This window comes from Tachyglossus aculeatus, chromosome 7 (assembly GCF_015852505.1).
Source record: "Tachyglossus aculeatus isolate mTacAcu1 chromosome 7, mTacAcu1.pri, whole genome shotgun sequence".
NCBI classification, from domain to species: Eukaryota; Metazoa; Chordata; class Mammalia; order Monotremata; family Tachyglossidae; genus Tachyglossus; species Tachyglossus aculeatus.
This window is the reverse complement of record NC_052072.1, coordinates 14,757,371-14,785,122: the sequence shown is the minus strand read 5'-3', so window position 1 is coordinate 14,785,122 and position 27,752 is coordinate 14,757,371. Positions and strand designations below refer to the sequence as shown.

Below are 27,752 nucleotides of genomic sequence, written 5' to 3'. Positions count from 1 at the left end.
TGTCCTCACAAGGCCTGCACCCTGCGAGAGCACTCTGGGATGAGAAGAGAGAAGGCGGGAGGTGAGGCTAAAGGCTGGCATGGTTCCAGATGCCAAAAGGGTCCCAGAACCTCCAGCCCCCACAGAGAGTAAGCGACCTCACCTCCACAGCCCTCTCAGCTCTTGACCATGGGAGAGGAGTGGCGGCCAGGGCCAGGCAGCTCCAAAGAGACCCCCACAGGGTCAAAGGCTCCAGTCCAGCGGGGGCTTCCTGACTCACTCCTTACCTTGACTCCATCCCGAGAACGGGATCCTTCCTGGGCCACAAGGCCAGATGAATCCTGTTTCAGCCGATATCAGAAGTGAAGCCAACCCCAGCCCGGCTCAGCTTCCAGTGGGAGACACAGAAAAGTGCAATGATCCAGACTTCCCTCGGCAAAGGTACCAGCAGGTAGGTCCCCAGGAGCCAGCCATGGGACTTCCATCTGGGGTCGGCCCAGGTTTGGGGGTTCAGCGTGGCCTAGTCTGCACAAAACCAGCTCATGCAGCCACAGCAGTAACAGTACTCACAGTAGCAGCAGCAGCAGCATGGAAAGTACAGAAAATGGGCTTCTTTCCTTTCTACCCTCCACTGCCCAAAGGGAAGGCAGGAGGGAGGGCAAGACAGACATGGGCAGCCTACCTTTGGGAGCAAGCATGTAGGCAGGCAGTGGGCAAGTTAAATATTCACAGTGCAAAGGCTCCCTCGGTCTCTAGGACAGGTGCCAACATTCCAGCTGATTTCTCCGGGTGTGGCTTTGGAAAAGGGAGAGAGGAGACAGAGCAGAATGGGGTGGCAGCCCTAGGGGAGGGGCTTGGGTGGAGGGCTAAAAGGGGCAGGAAAGGGGGAAAGGAGTCATCTCAGTTGGGCAGTGAGTAAGAGAGAGGTGAAAGTGCTGCTAAGGGAAGCAGCATAGCCTAGTGGATAGAGCACAGGCCTGGGAATCAGAAGGACCTAGGTTCTAATCCTGGCTCTGCCACTTGCCTGCTCTGTGACCTTGGGCAAGTCCCTTCACTTCTCTGGGCCTCAGTTACCTCATCTGTAAAATGGGATTAAGACTGTGACCCCATGTGGGACAGGGACTGTGACCAACCCAATTACCTTATATCTTCCCCAGAGCTTCATGCGGTGCCTGGCACGTAGTAAGTGCTTAACAAGTACCACTATTACTATTACTATTGTTAAGTTCCCGGGTGACTGAGACGAGATGGTGATGATCAGAGGGAAGGGCTGGAGGGGGCTCTCTACCGCATTCTCATTCTGGAAGGTCAGTGGGTTTTAGCCTCTCCTCCTCCTCCCTTTGGCAGGAAATGGGCCGGAAGCCATCTGGCTTAGAGCGCAGCAAGCTGCTCAGGCTTAACGGACAAGTCCCTGCTTGTCCGATTTCATGATCCCAGGCTAGAGAACGCAGGAAGTCCAAGGCCCTGGTCAGACAGTGGTGGAGTCCTGGACAGCCCCTCCAATCCCCAGCGGCTGCTCAAGATGGCATCCGGAATTAAAGAGGTTGGGATGCGGGGTTGGGGGAGGGTGCAGGAGATGCGGGGATGGGATGCGGGTGGGGGACCTTCCGATCCTGGCTGGGCAGGCTCAGTCCCTGGAAGCGAGGTTCCTCTGGAGCATCGGTCAAAGTTCCCTGAAGCGCATGGCCTCGGCCTTCCTGGCCACGAATAAATATTTGCTGCTTCGCGGCTCCCCCCACCCCCTCCGGTTCCTGCCTTCTTTCCCTGGGGCGGTCTCAGTGAGTCAAGGCGGGAGGGTAGGGGGGGCAGGGCAGGGCCCCCGCCCATCCCCTCCTCCTCCTGTCCTGTTGAGGAGGAGGAAGCTTCTTGGTGGGGGCCGGGCATCGTGGGAAGGGAAGACGCTTCTGACTCTTCCTCCCATGAAGGGTCCGTCCCATGGGGCCAGCTGCTGAGGAAAGAAGGGAGGCCGGTCAATGGGGAGAAGGGATAACATTTGAGGAGGTGGGAGGGGAAGGGGGTGCTGGGTAGGATGGGGCAACTTGGCAGTGGTGACCCTGGGCCAACTCAACCTCGCCTGCCAACCCCAGAAACCAGGTGGTGCCTGAGAGGCGGGGGTCTCTCTGCTCACTCGTCATTTCTGTCTGGGAAACCAGGACCTGGACAATAGGCAGCAGAGTCCAGCTGGAGCTCTGGAGAAGGAGAAGGAGGAGAAAGAGGAGGAGAAGGAGAACGAGGAGGAGGAGGAGGAGGAGGAGGAGAAGCAGGAGGAGGAGGAGGAGGAGGACGAGGCCTGCCCAGGAAGAGAAAGCCTTGCCCAACTTCGAGTCCCCTTGGGTTCCCTCCATCCACCCCACCTTCCCTCAGGCCAGGACCCAAATATCTCATAGCCTTTCCCAGCACGCGAGCAGAAGCAGCCAAAAAAACCACGGTTTAGAGGAGGAAACTGAGCTGCCCTCTGGACAGAGGAGCGAGAAGTAGCAGTTCCCCATCAGGCACGCTAAGTCCTGGACCATGGGACCTCTCTGGACCAGGGCCATTGGACACTTAAAGGCCTCTCAGGCTGGACAGCTGGGTTCGGCCATTCAGAAAGCTCCTTTCCCAAAACTGAAATGCCCTGGACTGAGTTCAAGAGCTTGACTTTGGACCCCTGCTCAGCCCCTCCCCAGAGGCTGACCTCCACCCCAGCTGATGGAGTCTGTAGCACTCGGAGTCTGGCCTCCTGTCCTTCCTGGTTGGGGGAACAATCTGGAGCAGAGACAATGGGGCTCCCAAGCTTGAGACATCTGTGCAGCTGCCAGCCAGGACCAATCTGGTCCAAGTCTCACCATTGGCTTTAAAGCACTCAATCCCCATGCCACCTCCTACCTTACCTCACTACTCTTCCACTACAACCGAGCCCGCATACTTCACTCCTCTAATGCTAACCTTCTCACTGTACTTCGTTCTTGTCTATCCCGCCACCGACCTCTCGCCCACATCCTGCCTCTGGCCTGGAATGCTCTCCCTCCTCATATCCGACAAACAATTACTCTCCCCCACTTCAAAGCCTTATCGAAGGCACATCTCTTCCAAAAGACCTTCCCTGACTAAACTCTCTTTTCCTTTTATTCAACTCCCTTCTGTGTCACCCTGACTTGCTCCTTTTATTCGTCTCCCACAGCACTTATGTACATATCTGTAATTTATATTAATGTCTGTCTCCCCCTTTGGGCTGTAGGCTCATTATGGGCAGGGAATACAACTGCTAATTGTTATAGTGTCCTCTCCCAAACACTTGGTACGGGGCACTGCACACAGTAAGCACTCAATAAATACATTCGACTGACTGACTGAGTCCAGGCAGGGAGCTGTTGGGGCAGTGGGAGGGACAGGAGACATGTGTCGATGCTTCTGCCCAGCTCCTTCCCCATTGGGGATTGTGGGGGTTCATGGTGAAATGTTGGGGGCCTGAGTATTCAAGACCTCGAATCTTGAGCCAAGTTGGAGGTAGTGCCTGACATATCCTGGCATCCAGGTGGCCCTGAGCATGGAGGTTGGGCCGGCAGCTGACAGGCGGCCAAATGCACTTTCTGGGCTCTCTACCTGGCTGGACACCTCATTGGGGGAAGGTAGAATGGGCTCGGGAGGGGAAGGAGCTGTGTAGGGGGGTCCTGGTTAGTGGTGTGAAGGGGGGCCCTTTCACCAAGTCCCTCAGCACTCATCCCTAGTCCCTTCTATCTAGTCCATCTGTAAATCAGTCAGTGGTATTTACTGAGCCCTTACTATGTGCAGAACACGTACTAAGGGCTAGAAAGAATACTGTACAACAGAATTAGCAGACACATTCCCTACCAATAATGAGTTTATAGTCTAGAGGACTAGACTACAATCAATTAATCAATCCACCCACCGCCTCTGCAGCTGTGGCAATAATTCCACGTCTCCTGTCTAGCGCTCTGATATATGTGTATGTGAGAAGCAGCATGGCCTCGTGGAGAGAGTGTGAGACCGGGAGCCAGAAGATCTGGGTTCTAATCTCTGCTTCACCACTTATCTATTTATTACACAGATTTATCACTCTATTTTACTTGTACGTATTCACTATTCTATTTATTTTGTTAATGATGTGCATTAAGCTTTAATTCTTTTTGTTCTGATGACTTGACACCTGTCCACACGTTTTGTTTTGTTGTCTGTCTCCCCCTTCTAGACTGAGCCCGTTGTTGGGTAGGGACCGTCTCTATATGTTACCAACTTGTACTCCCCAAGTGCTTAGTACAGTGCTCTGCACACAGTAAGCGTTCAATAAATACGATTGAATGATTGAATGAATTATCTGCTGTGTGACTTCAGGCAAGTCATTTAACTTCTCTATGTCTCAGTTCCCTCACCTGTAGAATGGAGACTAAACATCTGTTCTCCCTTCCCTTAGAATGTGGACCCCAGTTAGGCGGGGACTGTGTCTGATCTAACCCAGCACTTGGCACCTAATAAAGGCTTAGCCAATGCTGGAATTAATGAGCTAATAAGGTGGGTCCCCCCTTCATCCTTGAGAAGCATTTTCATGGATCTCCCTCAGTCTTGAACTACTCCCTAGAACCCTGCCCACCCTCACCCGCAAGGGATCACCTTCAGGGCAACTATTCCACCTGGCTGGAGCTTTTGGGGTAGCGCATGCACACACACACACACACACACACACACACACACACACACACACACACACACATGCACGTGCACCCCAAGGCTACCAGGGACCAGAGAATCCAGGGCCTCACCTCACGGCTTTCCTACACCGGCAGCTCCACCCGTCTGTCCTCTTCCTGGTTCAGGGGGCTGCAGGCAAAGCACAGCGTTGGATGAGAACTTGGTTGGAGGGGAGGGATCCATCCACCCTCCCCTAATCAGCCCTGTTCCATCATCTCAGAGGTCCAGCATTGTCCTTTTCCAGGGAACAAACTCTGTGCTCCAGGCTTGAAGGCCCTGGCCTGCTGGTCAGAAGACCTGGGCAGGGTTCTTAAAGGGGTGCCTCAGGTGGCCTGGGCATGGGAGAAGCCAGAATCTGAAGAAAGAGCAGGACTGGAAAAGAAGCTAACCCCCACTGTCCCCCAGCAGCCAAGCAGAGCCCCCCTCTAAGAGCACCCCACCCCACCCCTCAGTTCCCTCACGGCCCAAACTCACCTGATCTCAGGCTGTTCCATAGGAATCGGTACAGCCTGCAGCTCCCGCAGAGTCTAGAAAGAACAAAGAATTCTACCATCACCTTCCAAGTCCTTAGTATAGTGCTCTGAGCCTAGTAGGCCCTCAATAAATAAAACTGATTGAAGAGACTGAGCCTGGGGCTGGGGCAGACAAGCCGTGAGGGAGACATCGCAACCTAAGCTCGGTGTGGGCTGGGAATGTGTCTGTTTATTGTTGTATTGTACTCTCCCAAGCACTTAGTACAGTATTCTGCACATAGTAAGCACTCAATAAATATGATTGAATGAATGAATGAATTAACTCGGAGAGAACCCTGAGCCAGCAGCTGGGCCCTAGGGGGTCATCCAAGGAACTGCAGAATCCAGAGTCAGTCAGTTAGTCAGTGAGTTTTATTTACTGAGCACTTACTGTGTGCAGAGCACTGTACTAAGCGCTTGGGAGAGTACAATATAACAATATAACAGACATATTCCCTTCTCATGATGAGCTAACAGTCTAGAAGGGGAAATAGACTGGACTCTCCTCTAGGGCTGAGTCCCGCCCATGAGAACACCCAGCCCTCCTAGAACATAGGGGTGACATTCTGGTTGAACTCCACGGCAAGGAAAATTCACACTACAGAGCTGGGGCTTTGACCGTATAAACTGTCCTGGGCCCGAGAACTTGTTTTTTGTTTCTTTGTTTGTTTTGTATAGTTTAGTTTTTTTTAAGAATTAGGGTTAGGTTATGAGATTGGACACAGACCCCTTTCCACTTGGAGTTCACAATCCACCTTATCCCCATTCTCCAGATGAAGAAATGGAGGCACAGACCCACTATGTGACTTGCCCAATTTACACAGAAGGTCAAGGCTGGAGCTGGAACTCAAACCTGGGTCTCCTGATCCCTAGTCTTTACACTGGGCTATGGTGGGAGCAGCCATCTTAAAGGATGGCCACTCTGGGCCCCACCCTCTTAATGCCACACAGGCATAAGGATGGATGCCCTAGTCAGGGGAAGGTGGGGTCCTGGGATTTCACAGCTTCCATTAAGGGGAACAGGTTAGTTCCTGGAATGCTAAAAAAATGAGTGGAGCTTCCAGGACAGGGTGTCTGGGAGTGGAAGTGAGTTGAGTGACATCACTGAGGGGAGGGGCAGAGAGGCAGAGCACCCACCCTCCGTAGGGAGAGTCTGCAGGGCTGTGGGAGCCAGGAGAGCGGGTGGGCTGGCGGCACACCTGGGTGGTGAGTTTTTATAAATTCCACATCAAACTTCTGAGGGAGTTAAACTTGTCTCGAGGGGTGGAACCTGAGACCTCTGGCAAGGATTGTCTCAGGCTGTTGGCTAGGAGCTGGGCACTGGCTTGAATCACGCACCCACCCCTGCCAGACTCAATCAAGAGCCCTGAGCACGGGGTTCCATCTGACTGCCAGGTTACACTGGAACAGCAGGTGAGTGGGCAGGGCAAGAGGGAGCAGAGACTCAAGAACTTGCTTGAGACATTTGCCCTTTGCTGGGCCACAGATTAATTCATTTCTACTAGATTTCCCTTTCCTAAAGTTTCCACAGTGGAGCCTGCTCCATATACTGAGGACAGGGGCAGAGGGGCAGAGAGGGCACAGGGGAGTGGAGGATGGCGGAGGGTGGGGGCAGGAGGCAGGGGGTATAAGGGCATGGGAGCAGAAGGGCAACAGGACAGAGGGGCAGAGAGGCAGGGGAGGAAAGAGTAGAAGAAAGCAGGAAAAAGAGGAGGGTGTGCAGGTTTCAGGCTGTCTGGGAAGGAGGCCAGGCTGGAGGTGGGGCACAGAAATAATTTTACCACAAGCTCAGCAAAACCTGGGCCTGACCCTTAAATTTCCTTATTGCATACATGACCCTATTACTCTTGTTCATTCTGCCATATCCTTGCTACTCTCTGCTAGATCCTTGTTCTCCCTCCTGCTTTCACTCTCTGTAATTATGTCTGACTCTGGGCCTCAGTTTCCTCCCCTGTAAAATGGGGATAATATACCCATTTGCTCTTCCTTTTGGACTGTGTACCCTGTGGGGGACAGGGACTCTGCCTGATCTGATTTTCTTATATCTATCACAGTGCTTAGCAAAAAGTAAGTGTTCAATAAATACCATGGTGAAATGTCATTATTGGAGGTCCTAACCAACTTCTCCCCTGAAAAGTCTGCAGCCCTCATGGAGAAGTTGCCTTCACCCTCCACATCCCCAAATCTGTGGTCCTCCCTCCCACTTCAGCCTCTCTCTCTGCTCATCACTTTCTTCCATGGCCCTGAATCCTTTATAATAAATGGGGTGGTATTGGTTGAGTGTTTACTATGCACCAAGCATTTCACTAAGCACTGGGTTAGTGACACTGTAAGCAGAGAGGACGCAGTCCCTGTCCCATACAGGGCTCTCTGTCTGGAGGGAGCCCTTTCCCTTCGCCCTCTACCCCAGGATGCTCTCCCACACCTCTCAAGATCTCAGGGACCACCAGGATATCTTCCGACTCCTGTTCTCTCCTCCCGTTCCACCCATACAGCCTCGTTACTGCCTGAAAATGAACACAGGGCAGAGAGGCCTCCACACCTCCCTCCCAAGACTCGCCGTCCATCCCACCATCTGTTTCCCCCAGAGGAAACAACAACCTTTCCCCTGTCTCTAAGTCGGTAAATTGTTGCTTCAAGTCTCTGTTGTGCTTACTCTGAGTCCACTTCCCTATAGTCCCAGGAGCTAGGAAAGGTGTTGCAGGTAGCAGGACCTAGGGATCTATGAGTTGGCACTCCTGTGGTTCCTAAAGCAGAATTCCCGGCCTGGACTGCCAGACCCACTGGAGCCCAGGAAGGCTCTCCCAGGGAGTTAGGCCACTCTCCTACCCCACCGCCATCGCAGGCTGCCTTTTCCTGTTTGGGTTTGGCTTGGTGGGTCAGGGGAGAACCACCCACAGGCTCAGCCCCTCACCCAAAACAGACTCTGACCATGCCCCGACCCAAATCTTGATCCCCAAAACTGAGATCCTGATTATGCTCTGGACCTGGAACCCATGACTCTAACACCAGGCTCTGACCCTAACTCCGACACCAATCCTAACAAGGACTTGTAATCTGACTTTCACCCACACTCTGGCTTTAGGACTCTAAACCTAATCTTTCCCTGATCCTGATCTCAACTCATAATAAACTCAAATATCATTGCAACCCTGACCTTGAAACTAGGTGAGAAGCAGTATGGCCTAGTGGAAAGAGCAAGGCCTGGGAGACAGAAGACTTAGGTTCTAATCCTTGCTCTGCCACTTGTCTGCCATGTGAACTTGGACATGTCACTAAACTTCTCTATGTCTCAGTTACCTCATATGTAAAATGGGGATTAAGACTGTGAGCCCCATGTAGGGCATGGACTATGCTCACCCCGATTATTACCTATCTACCCCAGTGCTTAGTACAGCGCTTGGCACATAGTTGACTCTTAACAAATGCCATAAAAAGACTGTGAGCCGGTTGTTGGGTAGGGACCATCTCTATATGTTGCTGACTGGTACTTCCCAAGCGCTTAGTACAGTGCTCTGCACACAGTAAGCGCTCAATAAATATGATTGAATGAATGAATGAAATACGAACAATAACAATAATAACTGTGATATTTGTTATGTGCTTACCATGTGCCAACCACTGTGCTAAGTGCTGGGGTAGGTAAAAACTAATCAAAAAACAAAGAAACCTCTGACCTACTCTTAACCAAAGCCCTCAGTCCAACCCTAATTGAAATAACAACAACAATAATAATAATTATGATAATAATAGTACTTGTTAAGTGCTTATTATGTGCCAAGCACCATTCTAGGCACTGGGATGGTACAAGCTAATCAGGATGGACACAGTCCTGTCCCATATGGGCCTCCCACAGTCTAAGACGGAGTAAACATAGTCAACCCCTGCTGACACCACATAAACCCTTCAGAGCCTCCACTTTGATAACTGCCTACTGATTCCAGCATGTGTGTGTGTGTGTGTGTGTGTGTGTGTGTGTGTGTGTGTGTGTGTGTGTGAGGTGAAGAGGGGTGTGGCTGTCCATCAATGGTCACAAGAGATTTGGGGAACCTGTATCCTGGCAGCTTCCAAGCTTTGCTCTGGACTCAGGAGATGAAGCTGTAGTTGCACAGAGCTTCCTTCAGCTTGGGCCACTCCCTGATGGGCCAGAGGGTTAGCGGGAGGCTCATGGTCCAGCCCCACTAACCAGGGGCCGAGGCCGGGTGTGGGGGACAAAACCACCTGGGAGACCCTCACCAGTTAGGCCTATGTGATGTGTCCCACAATGGCTGGGATATTGGGTTGCCCCTGGTGGCATCAGGGATAGGGAGGGGAGGGAAATGAGTACTCCGGAAAACTCACTCAGAAAAGCCTGTCCTTTGTAGACCCCAAAAGTAGCTAAGCCCCTTCCCTCGACTGGCAGAATCTAAAACCTCACTCTACCCGAACTCCAAACCTCACTCTAACTCTATACCCAGATATCGCTCTAACCTTAATCCTATCCCAAACCCTCACTCTCTCACACTAATCTAAGAACTCACTGTAATCCTAACCCCAGTACACATAAAACTAACACAAATCCCAACCCCAGGTCCAGCCCGATTCCGGCCCAGCTCTGGCCTTGGGCCAAGGTTCCCTCCGTCCCCTCCCTCGCTGGGCCTTACCCGATGCCTCTGCAGGTAGAAGAGGAGGCCTCCCACTGCCAGCAGGACCAAGATGACACTGGGCACCAGCAAGTAGAACACGAGACCTGGTAGGTCGGGGGGGGCCCAGTCTTTGCTCCTTGTGGCCTGTGTCAGTCAAAGGAAACCCGTTAAAGTCCGGGTTGGGACCAGCCACCCTCTGGCCTCTGTCCGCTCCTCGGCCTCCTCCTCGGCCTCCCTCAGTGTCGCCTCTGATCTGGGCGGTGCTCCGCCGCTCCCTGGTGCTCTTCTGCCCTTGTGGCGGATTGCGGGGCTCTGGAGTGCCCCCAAGGAAGCTTCCAGGTGGGCTGAGCAGCTCCTCAGGGTGCAACAGCAGGTTGCCATGGTAGGCTGGGTCAGAGTGGCTTTCCAGGGGGGAGACCGGGCCATCTTCCCCTTTGGACGGGGCACTTTCCATCACCAGCCAGGTACCAGCTGGGGCTCCCCGGTCAGTGGCGGAAGCAGCTGAGGCAGGGAGGTGATCATCAAGTCCAGCGGTGCTCACTGGCCTGGGGCCCACTCCTGGAAAGGTGGGCCCGACCGTGGCCCTCTGGTAGCCCACATCCCGGGGATCCTGGGAACCTGGGTCTCCAGGGTCCCAGAAACCCACATTCCCTGGTGTCTCCCCCTGAGCTGAGGACACATAGCTTGTCGTGGAGTCGGAAGGGTCTTCGGATCCAGGAGAGGCAGCTGGGACCGACAGAGTGTCTCCGGGGCGTGCCGGGGGTGATGGCCGTGTGGGCGATCCTGCTGGTGGGGAGGAGGCAGGGAGGGTGGAGCCTCCCTCAGGGCCCTGAGTCTCAGCTGGACCAGCGCTCCCACAAACATGCTGGATGGCTTCTCTTCGTGACATGATGGGAAGTTGAGAGGGGTCAGATATGTGCCCAGGGAAGAAACTGGAGGCCTCTGTCTCCTCAAGGCCCAACCCAGCCGAGCTGCCTGGCTGGGCTGCGGTGGGCAAGAGGGTTGGGTCATCAGCCAATTCCCCACTAAGGGTGGCTCTGGGGGTTGGGCAGCTGCAGGCTGGCTCATTCACTACATCTGGGAGAATGAGAGAGAGAAAAGGAGAGAGAGAAAGAAAGAGAGAGAGGGGAGAGAGATAGAGTCACCAGCCTCCAGCACAGCCTTTCAAAGGGGTGATAAACTGGGGGAAGTACTGAGGGAGGGGGTTTCTGCCCCTTCCCTCCACCCAATGCCAGATCAGGACCAAAGATCCCTCTCTTGAAGTATCCCCAGAAGGGAGGCTGGAGACCTCAGAGACCAATCACCCCAGAGCCGGGGGAGCTGTTACCAGAGAGGCAGAGCAGAGGGCCCCCGGGGGGAGCATTGGCCAGTTGGTGACACCCCCACCGCACCCACACTGGCCACCGAGACATAGACAAACAGACCCCCGAGAGACAGTCAGGCCAGAGGTGGCAGAAGCAGAGAACCAGAGACCCAAAGCCCCAAGATGGAGACCAGATGATGGAGCTGGGGTGTGATGGAGCCCCAGCTTCACAGGAGGTGAGGGAGGAAGTGAAGGTCAGAAATATTAGGCAGGAGGCATGCAGGGAGAGGCTCTCCAGGGTTAGCAAGTGATAAGAGCCTATGAGAAAGAGCCTCGAGCCAGGGTTTCTAGGCCATTTGGACACTGAAAATGACATGCAGCTTCAACAGCGGCAGGGAGAGACAAGTTCCCTTCCCCACTTCCCATCCCTTCTTCCCCAAAACACAGCAGAGTGCCTCGTGGCTGGTGAGGAGAGAGGCCCTGGGCAACAGCAGAACATGGACAGCAGGGTGAGCCAGCCTGGGTGACGGCACAGGACACAAAAGGAGCACATGCAGAATGGCGTGTTGGCCTTGGGGCCGTCCGGGGTAGAGGGACCCAGAAGCCGGGGCTTCACCCCCACTCTTGCGGAGATTGGAAGCATCCGTTTTGGGCGGGGAAGTGCATTTGAAAGGATCCCGGGATCATCTGAAGCCAGACTGTTCCTGGGGGATTTCTGGCAAGATTCTCAGTATGGTGGAGAACCCCAAAATCCTCGATTCGGAGCAGAGCAGGATCTCCTTCTTCTGTCCCTTTCCAGCTGCACATGGTCCAGACCAGTGGGCGATCCCCTCCACACACACCCAGGGCCTGGGAAAGCCTCTCTTCAAACCCGGATGATCTCATGATGCCCCCTGCTCCATCTACCCAGCAGATCCCACAGACACACATACGTATGGCACACACATGCTGCTTATGCGAGTGACTAGGTGCACAGGAAGCCACGGAGAACCACAGAAGGACCATCCCAGCTGTAAGACACGGAGCTAGAAATTCATTTGCCCACTCAGAGCCCCTTGCAGGATCAGCCAACAGGCACTGCTGCTCCCGGAGGCTAAGGGCCAGGCCTAGGCATGAACAACCCAGTCTCCGGGGCCACCCTACTCCCACAGTTCCTGGATCCCCTGCCCCCTCTTACCGGGCTGTTTGCACTGTGTGAAACTAGAGCTGCAGTCTTTGACAAAGGCATCAGTATCACTCTCCAGGAGCTTCTTGGTTTCCTCAAAGACATCTTTGACCATTACCAGCATTTGCAGGGGGGTCTTGTAGAAAGTCTTCACACAGGCCTTGGGGGAAGGGAGAGTGGGTAAGACATAAATGGTACCCTGACCCGTGAGCTCCTGTCTCTGCCAACTCCAGACTGCCCCTTCCATCTCCCTCTTCAACCCTCCCTATTCGGTGTGGGGAAAATAATGCCTGAAGGTGGAAGAGGGGAGAGGCTGAGGCCAGACCGGCAAGGCCGGGGGGCTGGGTGTGTGTCGGGAACAGGGTTGCCAATTGCTGAGGACATGCAAACAGCATAAATAAAAATGACTGCCTTTCAAACCTTTTTACTGATAGAGCTAAAGCAGCAGAGAGCAGGCGTTACTGGAGGATGGAATCCGTGTCAGGGGGCATGGGTAGTGGCTATTCCCACAGGAGCAGCCAGCTGGACTCATGAGAAACTCTGTCAAAATGATTCTCAATAATCGTCGACCCTGACATCCGGCCGTCCGCTGCTTTAAATGTGGAGGTGGCGTCAGTGGCTGGAGTGGTGAGGGTCAGCCCTGAATCACCTACACTCTTTCATCGGACACCCCAACCCCAACCCCTCGGGCCTGATGGCGCATGTTGAGAGGCTGCAGGTCTGGAGAATTGACGTGGTCTATGGTCATTGAGGACAAAAGCCCTGAGGCCTCCACAGCAGCAGCAGATACCCTGGTTTGTTAGCCAGTCAGCCATTTCCTAAGCCACCATTGAGTACACTACTCAAATTGTTTTAGGGACGGTAGGATGGGTTGGAGTTGGGAGAGACGGTTGGCGGGGAAGCTGTTTCAGTAATCCCACATACATTCCAGGCACTCCAGTTTCTCTAGGGATAGCTGGCCTTCAAGTTAATCTCTATAAACTGTTGTGAGTCAGGAGGTGAAGTCCCCAGGGACCTAACTGTTTATCCTCAGGATGACCAAGTCTCCACCACACAGTGTCTGTCTCTCCAAACTCCCCAGGGCCGATCCCTGCAGGTGAGGCACATGCCACCTCTGTGGCTTTGCAAAGATGCCTACCACAGTGTTGGGCAGACTGGATCATCCCAGCACCCCTCCTCCCGGCACCCCACCGAATGGTCATAAGAGTCAGGCCCCATTTCTCTCTGCGGAGCCGGGCCAAAGCAGCATTCCTGTGGGCCAGCTACTGTGACCCCACTGGCCTGCCTCCATGAGCTGCTGCAGTTACCTTGCTGTGCTCCTTGTCCTTCTTGATATCACATGACATCATGAGCCGCAGCTGAAGCTCCTGCAGTGACTGAGTGATGTTGGCATTGAGAGAGTTGGGCTTGAACTGCATGTTCTCCTCCAGGATGTCCTCTAGCAAGAGGATGGCCTTCTTCAGGTAGCAAACAGGGTCTTTCTGGAGAGGGACAAGGAGCAAATTTTTGCCGGCAAGGAAAGAGGGACACTGGGGCTCAGAGGCAGAGGTTTCCTTTCCTCCTTAGAAAGATCCCTTCGGCCAACCCTACCGTTTATAAGCTTATTTACCCGTTCCTCACCATTCACATACATATGTGTACCCCATTATTTTATTTGATCACTATAGTTGTTGTATTTTTGTGTTTGTCTCCCCAGTTAGAGTGGAAGCTCCTTATGGACAAGGAATGTATCATGTTTTGATTCCATATTTCCCAAGTGCCTATTACAGTACTCAATCAATGCTACTACTACTACTACTTCTGCTATTACCACAAGATTACTACTGTTGATGACTACAACTCTCACTTCAACTACTGTTACTACATGATCCTAGCAAAGCCTCATTGAGGGGTTGATAAGTGTGGGCCTGGGGCCAAAAAGAAAGCAATCAATTAAAGAAAATCAAACAGCAACCTAGAAGAAATTTCATTCGCTCTATCCCATGTTTCTATGACATTTGGTTAAGGTTTTCAGTAACAGAGGTAATAGCATGTATTGAGCACCCTCAGGGTGCAATGCACTGTACTAAGAGCTTGGGAAGAACTAAGCAAGCATGCCCTTAGGGCCATTTCCTGCCCAAAAAGAGCTTATGTTCTAATGGGTGAAACAGACATAAACTTATTTACAGAGTAATCAAAATAAATAATTGAATGTCCAATGAAATAAAAGTAAATACGTAAAGTCCTAAGGATAACAGAAAATAAGAACATAAGTGCCAGAGATGGCAGATGGCTTGTAAATGACTTGGGGTAATGGTTATTATTATTATTATTATTAGCAATAATAACAATAGATGTGGTATTTGTTAGGCACTTACCATGTACTAGGCACTATATTAAATGCTGGAGTGGATACAAGCAAATCAGGTTGGACAGAGTCCCTAACCCTCATGGGGCTCCCAGTGTCAATCCTCATTTTACAGAAGAGTTAACTGAGGCACAGAGAAGTAAAGCAATTTGCCTGAGGTCACACAGCAGACAAGTGGTGGAGCCGGGATTAGAACCCACAATCTTCTGGCTCCCAGGCCCAGTCTCTACCCACCAGGCCATGCTGCTTCTCTGTTCATCAGGGAACTCTTGATAATAATGATAATAATAAGTATTATTATACTTGTAAAGTGCTTACTATGTGCCAAGCACGGTACTAAGAGCTGAGGAAGACACAAAATAATCAGGTTTGACACACACCCTGTCCCACAGGAGGCTCACAATCTAAGATGAGGAGGGAGAATGGGTAGAGGAAGTGGGCTTTCAGGAGAGTTTTGAATGAGGGGATTATTTTTAGGGGACTCCCTTCCTGCAGAAGCACATCTATCATATCACTTCATCAACCACCTCAGAACTCCTGTGGATATCTGTTTATTTGTTATCTATTTATTTAATTGCCTACTTTGATACATTCTTTACCCTTTACCTATTGTGTATTTGACAATTTGTGTCTGTCTATCTGTCTCCCTCCTTAGCCTGTAAGTTCCTTGAGCGGAGGAACCATTTCTTTTACTTTTCTTGTTGGAGAAGCCACACGGCCTAGAGGAAAGAACACAGACCTGGGCGTCAAAGGACCTGGAGTCCAATGCCGCCTCTGGCAGTGTCCTGCTGCATGACCTTGGATAAGTCACTTCATTCTCTATGCTTTAGTTTCCTCATCCATAAAATGGGGGTTAATTACCTTTCTCCCACCCACTTACACTGTGGAACAAGTACTGCAAATGACCTGACAAGCCTTTGTCTTTTGTCTTTTGTCTTTTCCAATGCTTAATACGGGGCTTGGCACATAGTAAGCACTTAACAAATACCATAATGCCATAAATGCCACAACAATAATAATAATAATAATTATTATTATTATTACTACTGTTGTTGCAGCTTCCCCAGTTCCTTTGAGTGTTCTGCACCCAGCAGATGTTAAATGATTGTTGCCGATGATGATTTTCTCGGAGCTAGGGATGGGGTGACTGGGGGTCTGAGTGTCACTCCTTCAAACATGAATTTGTCAACGAGTCACTCACCAGCTGGTCCCGGTCAGCAAACTCAAAGGAGATCTGGCAGGAAGACTCCATCTGGCTGTCAATCTGTAACAGACCGGATGGACATAAGGACCTGGGGCCAGGTAGTGGGCAGACTGTCTCTGCACAGGGTCCTGATGACCCGCTGGCTGAGGTTTGAGTGGAAGGAGCTGCGAAAGGGGAGCCTGGGAAAGGGGCAGGAGAAGGGAAATGTGCGGAGGGAGGAACCACTAGCCTCTGCCTTCGGATGGGCTCCAGAACCAGGAGAAGAGCCTGGATTACCAAGGACTCAGTGTAAGGGATTCAGTCAAGAGCAGCATTCACGCAACGGATAGAGGATCCGGGTGTTGGACGGAAAAGCCACCAGAACCAGATGCAGCTTTAGGCAGGCACTTTCCTTCCCTCCCCTCTTTGGGTGGGACTTTTTCCAAGGGGAAATGGGTACCAGTTCCTTCCAATTCTGGATCATCCCTCACCCCCCCATCCACATCTCTGGATGCCTCGCTGCCACTTTGACCAGGTCTCTTCCCTTGGCCTCCTCCAGTTCCCAGGTTGCTACCCTTTAAGAAAAATGAGGGATGGAGGGTGCCCCTTCTTCAGTCCTGACTGACCTGGAAGGCAGCCCCGGTGGAGGAACTGAGGAGCTGGGGACAGATTTGTTTGGAACAGGAGGGACACAGAGCGTTGTGAAGTGAGGAAGGCGAAAGGGGAGGGAACCAGACCTTGCTGCTGGGGGTGGGGGTGGGGGTCTTGTGCCTGACTAAATAGGAGGGAATGGGGGCACGGCGGGGGGGCAGGGTTACTGCATGGGTCTTCTCAGGGGCTGGGACTGGCCACAAGTCGCTATCGAGAGAGGCAAGTGAAGTAGACTGGAACTGGGGTTTCAGTGGGGTGTCTTTGGCCAAGGAAGTGGAACTGGTCCCATGAGTTGAGCTGAGGCAGCACAGACAGCTCAGGGTGCCTCTGGGCTTTGAAGCCCCACCAAAGACCTTGGAGGAAAATTTCCACCAGGGCTTCAGGCCAGGGAGATGTCAGCATAGTCCCTGATACACAGCTGAGTTGAAATTGGATCTGGGCCCAGTCTTGGGTGGTTTGGAGAAGATGGAGCTTAAACTGTTGTGGCCATTGCCACGGCACAGGGGCTGCCAAGTCCGTCTCCAGGTTGGGTGACAGTGGGGCTTAGTGCCCTGCACATCTGGTGAGTTCCCTGGACAGACACCCGCCACATCTAGCCATTTTCTCCCAGTGTGACCTGGGTGGAGGGCGAGGATGGGGCTTCTGTCTTGGATGGCCATGACGCCCTCATCAGGGACTGGAGGAATCGGCCTCTGGATGTTCCCACCTTGACTGCGATTCCACGTGCCTGCTCAGGACCAGCCCCACAGTGATGGGTAGTGGAGCTTCCTGGCCCAAGGCCACCATGAGATTCCCATGGGTGTGCGGGCCCAAAGACACCATTGGCCACTTGGGCAGTGGAGCCCTGCTTGGTGGTGACAACTGCCCAGCTGTCTCCCTGGAAAGCCCTGCCCAAATAGACAGTCCCTGGGTGACCTCTTCTTCTTGGAATCTGAGGGAGCTGTGCTTCAGGAGTCTGAGCCTCTACCAGCTAGGCTAGGGTATGTCAGGGAGAGGCCCCAATGGAGTGATAGGAGATGTCTCTTCTCCCCTCTCTCTCTTCCACCTTTCCCCCACCCTAGGCCCCTGCCAAGCCCAGGAGGATGAGTGCCTGGAGAACTCAGCATGCTCCCCTTATTCTCCAGACTTGGGTCTGATCCTTGAAACTACTGCCCCTGCTCATCAACTGGGAGTCCTAGGAGCACCCAGGAGCAGGGAAGGCAAGGAGGATGAGGAGGAGAAGGAGGAGAATGAGGAGGAAGAGGAGGAGGAGAGGGAAGAGAATGAGGAGGAGGAGGAAAATGGAGGAAGAAGATGAGGAGGAAGAAGATGAGTAGGAAGAAGAGGAGGAAGAAGAGGATGAGGAAGGAGGAAGAAAATGATGAGATGAAGGAGGAAGAGGAGAAGAAGAGGAAGGAAGAAGAGGAGGAGAGGGAGGAGGGGAGGACGAGGAGGAGAAGAGGGAGCATTAAGCAATGTAGAAATGTAGACTTGGAAAGAGGTCATCTGGTCCAGTGCCCTGCCAGGTAGGTGAACACCTGAGGCCTCTAGGCAAGAAGGCTTCCCATGCTGCTTTGAAACATCACACAGATTGAGGACTCCATCCCCACTCCAAATTTTCTGATCTGATGTCCAGCACCCATAACTGTTAGGACATTGCTCCTTGTATCTAACCCAGTGCTCTTTTACTCCAAGTTAAACTTTTGTCGCGTCCTCTGAGGGCCCGGGAACAACTGCTCAGCATCGCCACTCATAGAGTCAAGTATTCAGTTCCTCCCCAGTCTGCTCTTCTCTAGGCTAAACACCCCCAAGTTATTTCAGTGCTTCCATTAGACCTGAGGAGACCAATGGTCAGTAACATTTGGAGCAGGTGGGAGCTGGTCCCTCCAGCCCCCTCCCCACCCTTCCCAGCACCCCTGGCAGCTGACACCCAAGAGGACTGGGGCTGGGGCCAGACTCACCAGCTGCTGTAGATCCTTCAGGTGGCCAGCCCCGATGACGTGCTTGCAGTTCTTGGCCATGGTGGGCTTGCCCACCACCAGGAGACAAACCAGGAGCAGCTGGAAGCCCGGCCAGGCCTGAAACAGAGAGGGCAGGAGTGAGGCTCAGAGATGCTCCACCTCTCCTCCCTGGAGCAACCCAACAGTGGTCCCCTAAGGGTGCCCCCTTTCCTACCGAGGTGCAAGGAGCTTGGGCAGGGGGGAACTTGGCCCTGAGCGGTGCTTGGATAGCTCTAAAGTGGATAGAGGCTGGGCTTGGGAGTCAGAAGGTCATCAGTTCTAATCCTGGCTCTGTCACTTGTCTGCTGTGTGACCTTGGGTAAGTCACTTCACTTCTCTGGGTCTCAGTTACTTCATCTGTAAAATGGGGATTGAGACTCTGAGCCCCTTATGGATCAGGGACTGTGTCCAACCTGATTTACTTGCAATAATAATAATTACGGTATTTGTTAAGTGCTTACTCTGTGCCAAGCACTCATCTAAGCACTGGAGTAGATATAAGGTAATCAGGTTGTCCCACATGGGGCTCACAGTCTTAATCCCCATTTTATAGAGGAGGTAACTGAGGCACAGAGAAGTTAAGTGGCTTGCCCAAGATCACACAGCAGGCAAGTGGTGGAGTTGACATTAGAACCCATGTCCTCTGACTCCCAAGCCCATGCTCTTTCCACCCCAGTGCTTAGTACAGTGTCTGGCACATAGTAAGCAATTAAATACTACAATGATTATTATTACAATTATTATTAACACTCCCCCACTACTTGGTAGGGGCTGGTTTTTACAGAATTTAATAGCACTTACTGCACACTAAGCACTGGGGTAATAATTGTGGTATTAGTTAAATGCTTACTATGTTGCCAAGCACTAAACTAAGCATAGGGGTAGCTGCAAGATTATCAGGTCTGACACAGACCCTACCCACAAGGGGCTCACAGTCTAAGAAGGAAGGAGAACAGGAATTGAATCTCCATTTAGATGAGGAAACTGAGGCCTAGAAAAGTTAAGCAAATTGCTCAAAGTCTAAAGATAAAAATAATCAAAGCGGATACAGGCCTCGTCCCTGACCTGGCTCATTACCCAAGAGGGAGGGAAAGTGGGGGTAAGATCAGGGTCTCTGATCTCTGCCTCCCAGAATTGCTTTCACCCCAGTTCCAGTTCCCAGCTCAATGGGTAGAGGAGGAGCAGGGGTGCATCTGGCACGGATAAAGACTGTTCTCCTCCTTTGCGAGATGCTCCCCGCTTCCCTGCAGGAGGTTCAGGGGCTCTGTGGCTGCTCCCCACTCCCCTTCTCCCCGCTCCTTCCATTGGGTGAGTGTCTGTGGCATTTGACCTCAACCTCCCCTCTCCTTGAAGCCCACGGAGTTTCAGAAACTGATTTCCAGTATCCACCCTGGGTAAACCTAGAGGTGGGAAGAATTCCCAGCTCAGTCAGTCAGTCAGTCAATTGTATTTAATAAGTACTTACTGGGTACAGAGCATTCATTCATTCATTCATTCAATCGTATTTATTGAGAGCTTACTGTGTGCAGAGCACTGTACTAAGCACTTGGGAAGTACAAGTTGGCAACATATAGAGACGGTCCCTACAGTTAGGGTCTTAATAATAATAATAATGATGGCATTTGTTAAGCACTTACTATGTGCAAAGCACTGTTCTAAGTGCTGGGGGGATACAAGGTAATCAGGTTGTCCCACAGGGGGCTTACAGTCTTAATCCCCATTTTACAGATGTGGTAACTGAGGCACAGAAAAGTTAAGTGACTTGCCCAAAGTCACACAGCTGACAAGTGGCAGAGCTGGGATTTGAACCCATGAGCTCTGACTCCAAAGCCCGGGCTCTTTCCACTGAGCCACGCTGCTTCTCTTAGCAAATTACTACTGATTTCTCCAGGCTACAATTTAATTTATTTAGAAGTCCATATCTTACTCTGAGACTAAGATCCAAGAATCCTGAGGTCACTGTTCAGAGAGAGAATACTGGGCTAGAGGGGCCAGCGTTCTGACCCAGTAAAGTCATTTCTGGTGGGTTTTGGTTTATAAATATGACAACATAACAGACACATTCCCTGCCCACAGTGAGCTTTCAGTCTAGCGGGGAAGACAGAGTTTAATATAAATAAATTACAGATATATACATAAGTGCTGTGGGATTGGAATGGGGTTGAATGAAGGGAGCATGTCAGGGTGATGCAGAAGGGAAGGAAAGAAAAGGAAAAGAGGGCTTAATTAGGGAAGGCCTCTTGGAGGAGATGTGCCATCAGTAAGGCTTTGAAGCGGAGGAGAGTAATTGTCTGTCAGATATGAAGTGGGAGGGTGTTCTAGGACAGAGGAAGGACGTCGGTGAGAGGTCAGTGATGAGATAGAGGAGACTGAGGTACAGTGAGAAGACTTCATTAGAGGACTGAAGTGTGTGGGCTGGGTTGTAGCTGGAGAATAGTGAGGTGACGTGGGGGGACAAGGTGATTAAATGCTTTAAAGCTGATGGTTTGAAGTTCTCTTTGATGAGAAGGTGGATGGGCAACCACTGAAGGTTCTTGAGGAGTGAGGAAACATGGACTGAACCTTGTTTTAGAAAAATGATCTGGGGCAGCAAAATGAATGAATTTGGACTGAAATGCGGAGAGACTGGAGGCAGGAAGGTCAGCAAGGAAGCAGTAATCAAGGCGGGCTATGATAAGTGCTTGAATTAATGTGGTAGCAGTTTGGATGGAGAGGAAAGGGTAGATTTTAGCGATGATGTGAGGGTTGAACCAACAGGATTTAGTGATAGATTGAATATGTGGGTTGAATGAGAGAGAAGAGGCAAGGATAATGTCGAGGTTGTGGGCTTGTGAGACAGGAAGGATGGTGGTACTTGATACAGTGATGGGAAAGGCAGAAAGAGGACAAAGTTTGGGTGAGCAAATTAGGAGTTCTCTCTTCAACATGTTAAGTTTGAGGTGACAGGAGGACATGCAAGTAGAGATGTCTCGAAGGCAGGAGGAAATGTGAGACTGCAGAGAGGGAGAGAGATCAGGGCTGGAGATGGAGATTTGTGAATAATCCACATAGAAGTAGTAGTTGAAGCCATGGGAGCTAATTAGTTCTCCAAGGAAGTGGGTGCAGTTGGAGAATAAAAGGGGACCCAGAACTGAACCTTGAGAGACACCCACAATTGGGAAGTAGGGGGCAGAGGAGGAGCCAGTAAAGAGAATGAGAATGAGCAGCTGGAGAGACAGAAGAACCTGTAGACGACAGTGTCAGGGAAGCAGTGGTTGGTTAATGTTTCCAGGAGAAGCAGTTGGTTGACAGTGTGGAAGGCAGCTGAGTGCTCGAGGATGATTAGGATGGAGCAGAGACTATTGGATTTGCCAAGAAGATCATTTGAGACCCTTGAGTGCAATTTCTGTGGAGTGAAGGGGACAGAAGCCAGACTGGAGGGGGTCAAGGAGAGAATTGGAGGAGAGGAACTTGAGACAGCGGGTGTAGACAACTCACTTAAGGAGTTCGGAGAGGAATGGTAGGAAGGAGATAGGGTGATAACTTGAGGGAGCCTTGGGGTCAAGGGAGGGGTTTTTGTAGAACAGGGGAGACATAGGAATGTTTGAAAGTAGAGGGGAAGAAGTCACTGGAGAGATGAAGATGGCAGTTTGGGAGGGAAGAAGGGAGGGGGCAAGTGTTTTAAGATGTGAAGGGATGGGGTCAGAGGCCCAGGTGGAGGGGGTGCATTTTGAGAGAAGGCAGGAGACGTCCACTTGAGATACTGCTGGGTAAAATGGGAGAATTGAAGAAGGGGCAGGAGGAGGGAGGGACAGGGGAAGGGCAGGGGAGATCTTAGGGAGATCCTACCTGATATTTTCAATTTTCCCAATAAAATAGGTGGCCAGGTCGTTAGGGGCAAGGCGTGGGTAAGGAGCGGGAACAGCGGGTTTGAGGAGGGAGTTAAACATCTGGAGCAGCTGAAGAGGGCAATGGACATAGGTGTCAATAAGGATGGAGAAATAATTTTCCTGTGCAGAGGAGAAGGCAGAGTTAAAGAACGTACGGATAAAATTGAAGCTCAGCCCTCGGATTGTGATCTCTTCCAGGTTGACATCCATCCTGTCTCCTGCAACCACTTCTTTAAGCATAAGTATCGTGGAGGAACCTGGACTTTGCCTGAGATACCAGGGTCTGGGTGTGTTGTCCCTAAAAGAACCAATTAGCACTAACATGCACAGACTGTGGCAGGGTTCCAGGGACCTTTCTCTGGCTAGGGCCTACCTATTCCAGACCTGCCTTCCCGCTCTGCCAGAAAATCTTGGCCCTTCCACAGAGATCTCTCCGGCCAGCTCTCTGAGCATCCCTAACCCCCTTCCCCCACTGATCCTGGCAGCCCTGTTCTCCGATGAAAACAACCCACCCAATTAATCAATCAATCAATCAGTGGTATCATTGGTATCAGTGCCAGCCTCTATGCTCTGCAGCTGGAAGCAGGGTCCCCAAACTGACACAGCTTTCCCTGAAATTGAGGGGATAGGGTGTAAACTACCCCTGTCCCCACCTATCCTTTTCTGCCTGCCCTGGCCCTACCCTGCTTCCCTCTCTGCTCTTAACTCTGTCCTGTTCCCTGTCTCTGCTTCCATCTTTGCCCCTGGCTTTCTCTCTGTTCCTGCCCCACTGTCCCTGCCTCCATCCTTGATCCAGCCTCTTTTCCCTATCTTGAGCTGCTGCAATGAACAAGGACTTTTCTCCACTTCTCCAGTCTTCCCTTCTCCACTTCCCTTCTGTGTCCTAACTCAGCCCCTCACCCCTCACCCTGGGGAGGTGGAGCGAGCCTCCCTCCCCTCTCCATTCCCGGGTATCCCCGACTCTGCCTTGTGTGTTTTGGGGAGTGAGTGGGATCACCTCACCCCCATAGCAGTTTCTGGCACCTCTTCCCAACTGTGTCTGAGTCCCTGGCTGCACCCGGCCTCGCTTCCCCTGCTGGACAGGAGCTTTCTGAGAAGCCCCTGGGCTTTCTGAAGAGCCATCTTGGACTTCTCAAATGTCACTCTTGGGACCTCGGGACTATGGGGGTGGTCACCCCACCATCCCCTAGAATTGGCAGCGGTGCCCAAGGTGAACATGAGTTGGGATCCGAATCCACTGCCCTACTGCCAATGTTGGTCCCTTCTGCTCCAGGAACGACCCAGGGGAACTCTCCACTGGGCAGGGGTTGTGTCTATCAACTCTATTATAGTGTTATAATATCCTCCCAAGTGCTTTGTACAATGTTCTAAACACAGTAAGTGCTCAATAAATATTATTGATTGATTAACCCTGTAGACTAATTAAGAAAACTCTCATCCTTATTAGCTCCTTGCCCCTGACCCATGATCCTCTCTTCTCCAGAGGTCAGAGCTAATTTTTCTGCTTTATCCCACCAGGTCTGCCTAGCCACAGAGCAGCTAGAGATCCACTGTCCAAGCTGCCCACCTGATCCTTCTTCACTGATCTCCAACCCCAAACCATCCTTTCCTTTCTGACGGTCAGGACCTCTCCGCTCTCCCCATCCTATTTTCTTTTCTCTTCCTGTTCTGCCAAGGTTTCCTCCCTCTCCTGTTCCAGAATCCATCACCTTCTCCTTCTCTCCTTTCCCTTTATGTCCCTCCTGGATCTTCTTCCTTGCTTTCCTTTCTCCTTCCTCCTTTTCTCTCCTAGTTTATCTCCTTTGCTCTCTTCTTATCTCTCCTTCCCCTTCATTTTTTATCTCTCTTCAACTCCTTTTGCCTTTCTCTGTCAGTGCTTCTCCCCTCCCTTCCCATCCCTTCCCCCCCCATTTGTCTCTGGCCTCAAGCCCTTTCCCAGTTCAGGCACAGACTCTCCCTTCGCAGTCCCCGCCCCATGACTCTCTGGTCTCTGAGGCCCCGAAGAGACGCTGCAGGACGGTTCAGAGGAACGTAATCCTTAATTCTCACTAGGGACCCATTAAAGCCACACTCTAGCCACTCCAGACATAAATACCCTGGTCCTCCTGGTCTTTTCCCTCCAGTCCACCTCCCTCACATGCCCGGTCCTCTGCCCTTTAAGAACTGTGGCCTTGCCACAGGCCTACCACCACAGAACAGTGCTTTAGGATAAAGGAAGACAGGGCAGGCCTGGGATGCTACCACCTTCCAACCTCTCTGCTCCTCAGCTGGAAACAGGATCTCCAAACTGACACAGCCACTCCTGAAAGTGAGGGGGTGAGGGGCAAGCCGCCCCTATCCCCTTCTGCCTACCCTGCTTCCCCCCTGCTCCTCTCTCCACTCTGACTCAGTCTCAGTGCCTGCCTCTCTTTCCATCTTTGCCCCTGGCTTTCCCTCTGCTACCCTGCCCCTCTGCCCCTGTATCTATCCTTGATCCAGCTTCTTTTCCCTACCTTGGGTTGCTGCAGTGAACGAGGACTTTTCTCCACTTCCCCAGTCTTCCCTTGCCCAAATTCACTGATTCTAACAGGACTGGATCAGCAAAGCCAAGGCCCAGCAATCTCTGGGGCCTGGTCCAGAGGCCAGGGAAGAAGGGAGGGAGAAGGAGAAAGAGGTCAGAAAGTTTTTAGGGAGAATGGGGAGGCCATTCCTGCAGGAGGCAGTAAGATGTCATCCCTGGTCTCCTACCAACAATGCTGTACACACCCCGGCCCACCCCTGGCTCTCTCCCCTTGTGCTGGAGCAGATTCCATGCTTCTGCTTAGCATGGCAGTCCCAGCTTTCCAACGCTGTTTATAGCAAAGAACCATATCAACTTGGGCCCTAGCTGTCTACAGCCTCCCCACAGCCTGGGAAGTGCAGAATCTGCAGGTGTTTCCCAGCGGGTACTTCCATAGGAGCGGACTGACATGGTTGGAGTCAGGGAGAGAGGCAGGAGCAGCCAGAGAAACGCCCAAACTCTCAAACCCTCCAGCTTCGTGTGGCTACATCCACAGCAGCCAAGACTGAGACAGAGGAAGCATGATGAAAACTCATGCCAAACTCATGCCGGTAGTGGTTATTAGGCATTTGGCGCTTAAAACAGTGTCCAGTGCTTAGAACAGTGCTTGGCACATAGTAAGCACTTAACAAATACCATTATTGTTATTATTATTTGGGCAACCCTGAGCGGCCCTCTTCAATCAATCAGTCAATTGTATTTTTTTAATTGTATTTGTTAAGTGCTTACTACCTGTTAGGCACTGTACTAAGCCCTGGGGTAGATACAAGCTAATCAGGTTGGACATAGTCCATTACCCTCTTGAGGCTCAGAGTCTTAGTCCCCATTTTACAGATGAAGAAGTAACTGAGGTGCAGCGAAGCTAAGCAACGTGCCCAAGGTCACACAGCGGACAAGTGGCAGAGCCAGGTCTTTAGGACTTTCAGGCCCATACTCTATCCACTAAACCACATTGCTTCTTCTTCTATTTATTGAGTGCTGTGTGCAGAGCACTGTACTTGGGGCTTGGGGGATCCCAGAACTAGAGGAAACCTGATCCAAAAATGTTCTTCCCTCTAGATGAGGTGATTCCTGAGGCCCCAGAGGATGGTGGTCAGAGGGACTGGAGAGGGCATAGATCCTGATGGAACAAAAACTCTCAGAAGACTTTCCCAAACCCAACGGAATCCCCTGAGTTTCCAAATTCTGGACCATGCTTCCTGAGGGAATCTAACATTCTTGGAAAATGAAAGCATTCAGGGAGAGAGGGAAGGAGGGGAGATTGCAGCTCCTACCCAGTGTCCATCAGCATTGCCAAGTTAGGACACACCAAGCCCTTGTTTGAGAGCTCCGAGCCTGTGCTCTGAGCCGGGCTCTGGCCTTGGGACCTTGTCCGCTGGAGGACCTAGTCTGTCATCCCTCCTCTCGGTTGTCACCTGCCACCCACCTGCCTCCGCACTGCAGACTCAAGCGCTGGAAAGTGTCTGCTCTTTGTCGATGGGTCCCTGCCCTGCTCTGAGCTTTATTCCTGCCCTGGGGGAATGCTCACAGCCCCTACTCCTCCATGCCCATGAATTGCTGTGGAGTAACTTTGGACAAGTCATTTAACCTCTCCATGCCTCAGTTTCCTCACCTGCAAATTTGGAGATTAAATAGTTGTTCTCCTTCTCCCAATACTGTGCAGCCCCCAGGAGGGATAGGGTCAGTGTCTAGTCTGATTATTCTGCATCTACCCCCACGCTTGTCACAGTGCTTGGCACCTGGGAAGCACTTAACAAATACCTCGATGGTTATCATTAATTATCCGACGGAGATCGTCTCAGCTGAGGGTCGACCGGAGGGAGGAAGAGGGTGGGAGGAAGAAGCAAAGTAGACGGGACAGAAGAGGGGACTTGGGGGGTGGGGGAGAAGACAGGCTGGGGGCAGGAGAGGAGAAGAGGAGGGGAGAGAGTCAAGGGAAGGGAAAAGGGAAGAGAGAGAAGGCAGGAGGGAAATTGGAGAGGAGAAGTGGAAGGGAGAGAATCAAGGGGAGGGAAAAGGGAAGAGAGAAGACAGGCGGGTAACTGGGGAGAAGGGGAAGGGAGATAATCAAGGGGAGGGAAAAGGGGAGAGAGAGAGAGAAGACAGGAGGGAAATTGGAGAGGAGAAGAAGAAGGGAGAGAATCAAGGGGAGGGAAAAGGGAAGAGAGAGAAGACAGGCAGGTAATTGGGGAGAAGGGGAAGGGAGATAATCAAGGGGAGGGAAAAGGGGAGAGAGAGAGAGAAGACAGGAGGGGAACAAGAGAGGAGAAGGGGAGAGGAGAGAGCCTTAGAGGAGATGAGGTGGAGAAACAGCCCGTTATGCGCAGAGTGAATTGCTTCCAGGACTAGCTAGCCGGCCTCCCTTCCCTTTCCTGCCAGCCGCCTACCTGGGAGGGGCGACGGTCCCCTGCTGCCCTGGGGGTCATAGGGGCGCGAGGCCTGGGTCCCGGCCCCTCGCAGCTCCGGGCCAAACACGCGGGGCGGGCTGGGCGGCCGCGGGGCTGGCCGGCCGCGGAGCGGGAAGTCCGGGAGGCCGGCCGAGCCGAGCCGAGCCGAGCCGAGCCGAGCCGAGCCGGGCCGGCGGCGCTGGGAGAAGAAGCCGGGCTGACTTTCGCTTTCCGCCAAGGCGACAGCAGATGGGGTGCCGCGGCCCGCCGGGCTCGCCCTTTTTAAACTCCACTCGGAGCATGTGGTTTATGGGAAATCACCTCGGCTTCGGGCCAATTGCACACACACACACACACACACACACACACACACACACAGACGCCTTCTGCCTCCCTCCCCTCTCCCCCCCCCCCCCCTTGTCCCGCCCTCCTCCCTTCCTTGACTTTTGTCTGCATTGTCTTTCAGGCGAAGGCGCCCAGACCCGGAGATTGGACGGGAATCTCGGCAGAGAAAGCCTCTCTGCTGG

General features: G+C 52.2%; 1 protein-coding gene across 1 annotated transcript; it reads right to left on the bottom strand.

Annotated features, from left to right (window-relative positions):
- Positions 1–1,136: 1,136 nt before the first annotated feature.
- On the bottom strand, positions 1,137–27,339 carry CSF1 (colony stimulating factor 1). The gene is given in 10 exon segments (XM_038749259.1): positions 1,137–1,927; positions 4,737–4,794; positions 5,140–5,192; positions 9,821–9,922; positions 9,924–10,879; positions 12,283–12,430; positions 13,578–13,751; positions 15,819–15,881; positions 18,392–18,508; positions 27,226–27,339. Coding segments are annotated over 9 exon segments (1,698 nt in total). The 5' UTR covers positions 27,265–27,339; the 3' UTR covers positions 1,137–1,927; positions 4,737–4,748.
- Positions 27,340–27,752: the final 413 nt, after the last annotated feature.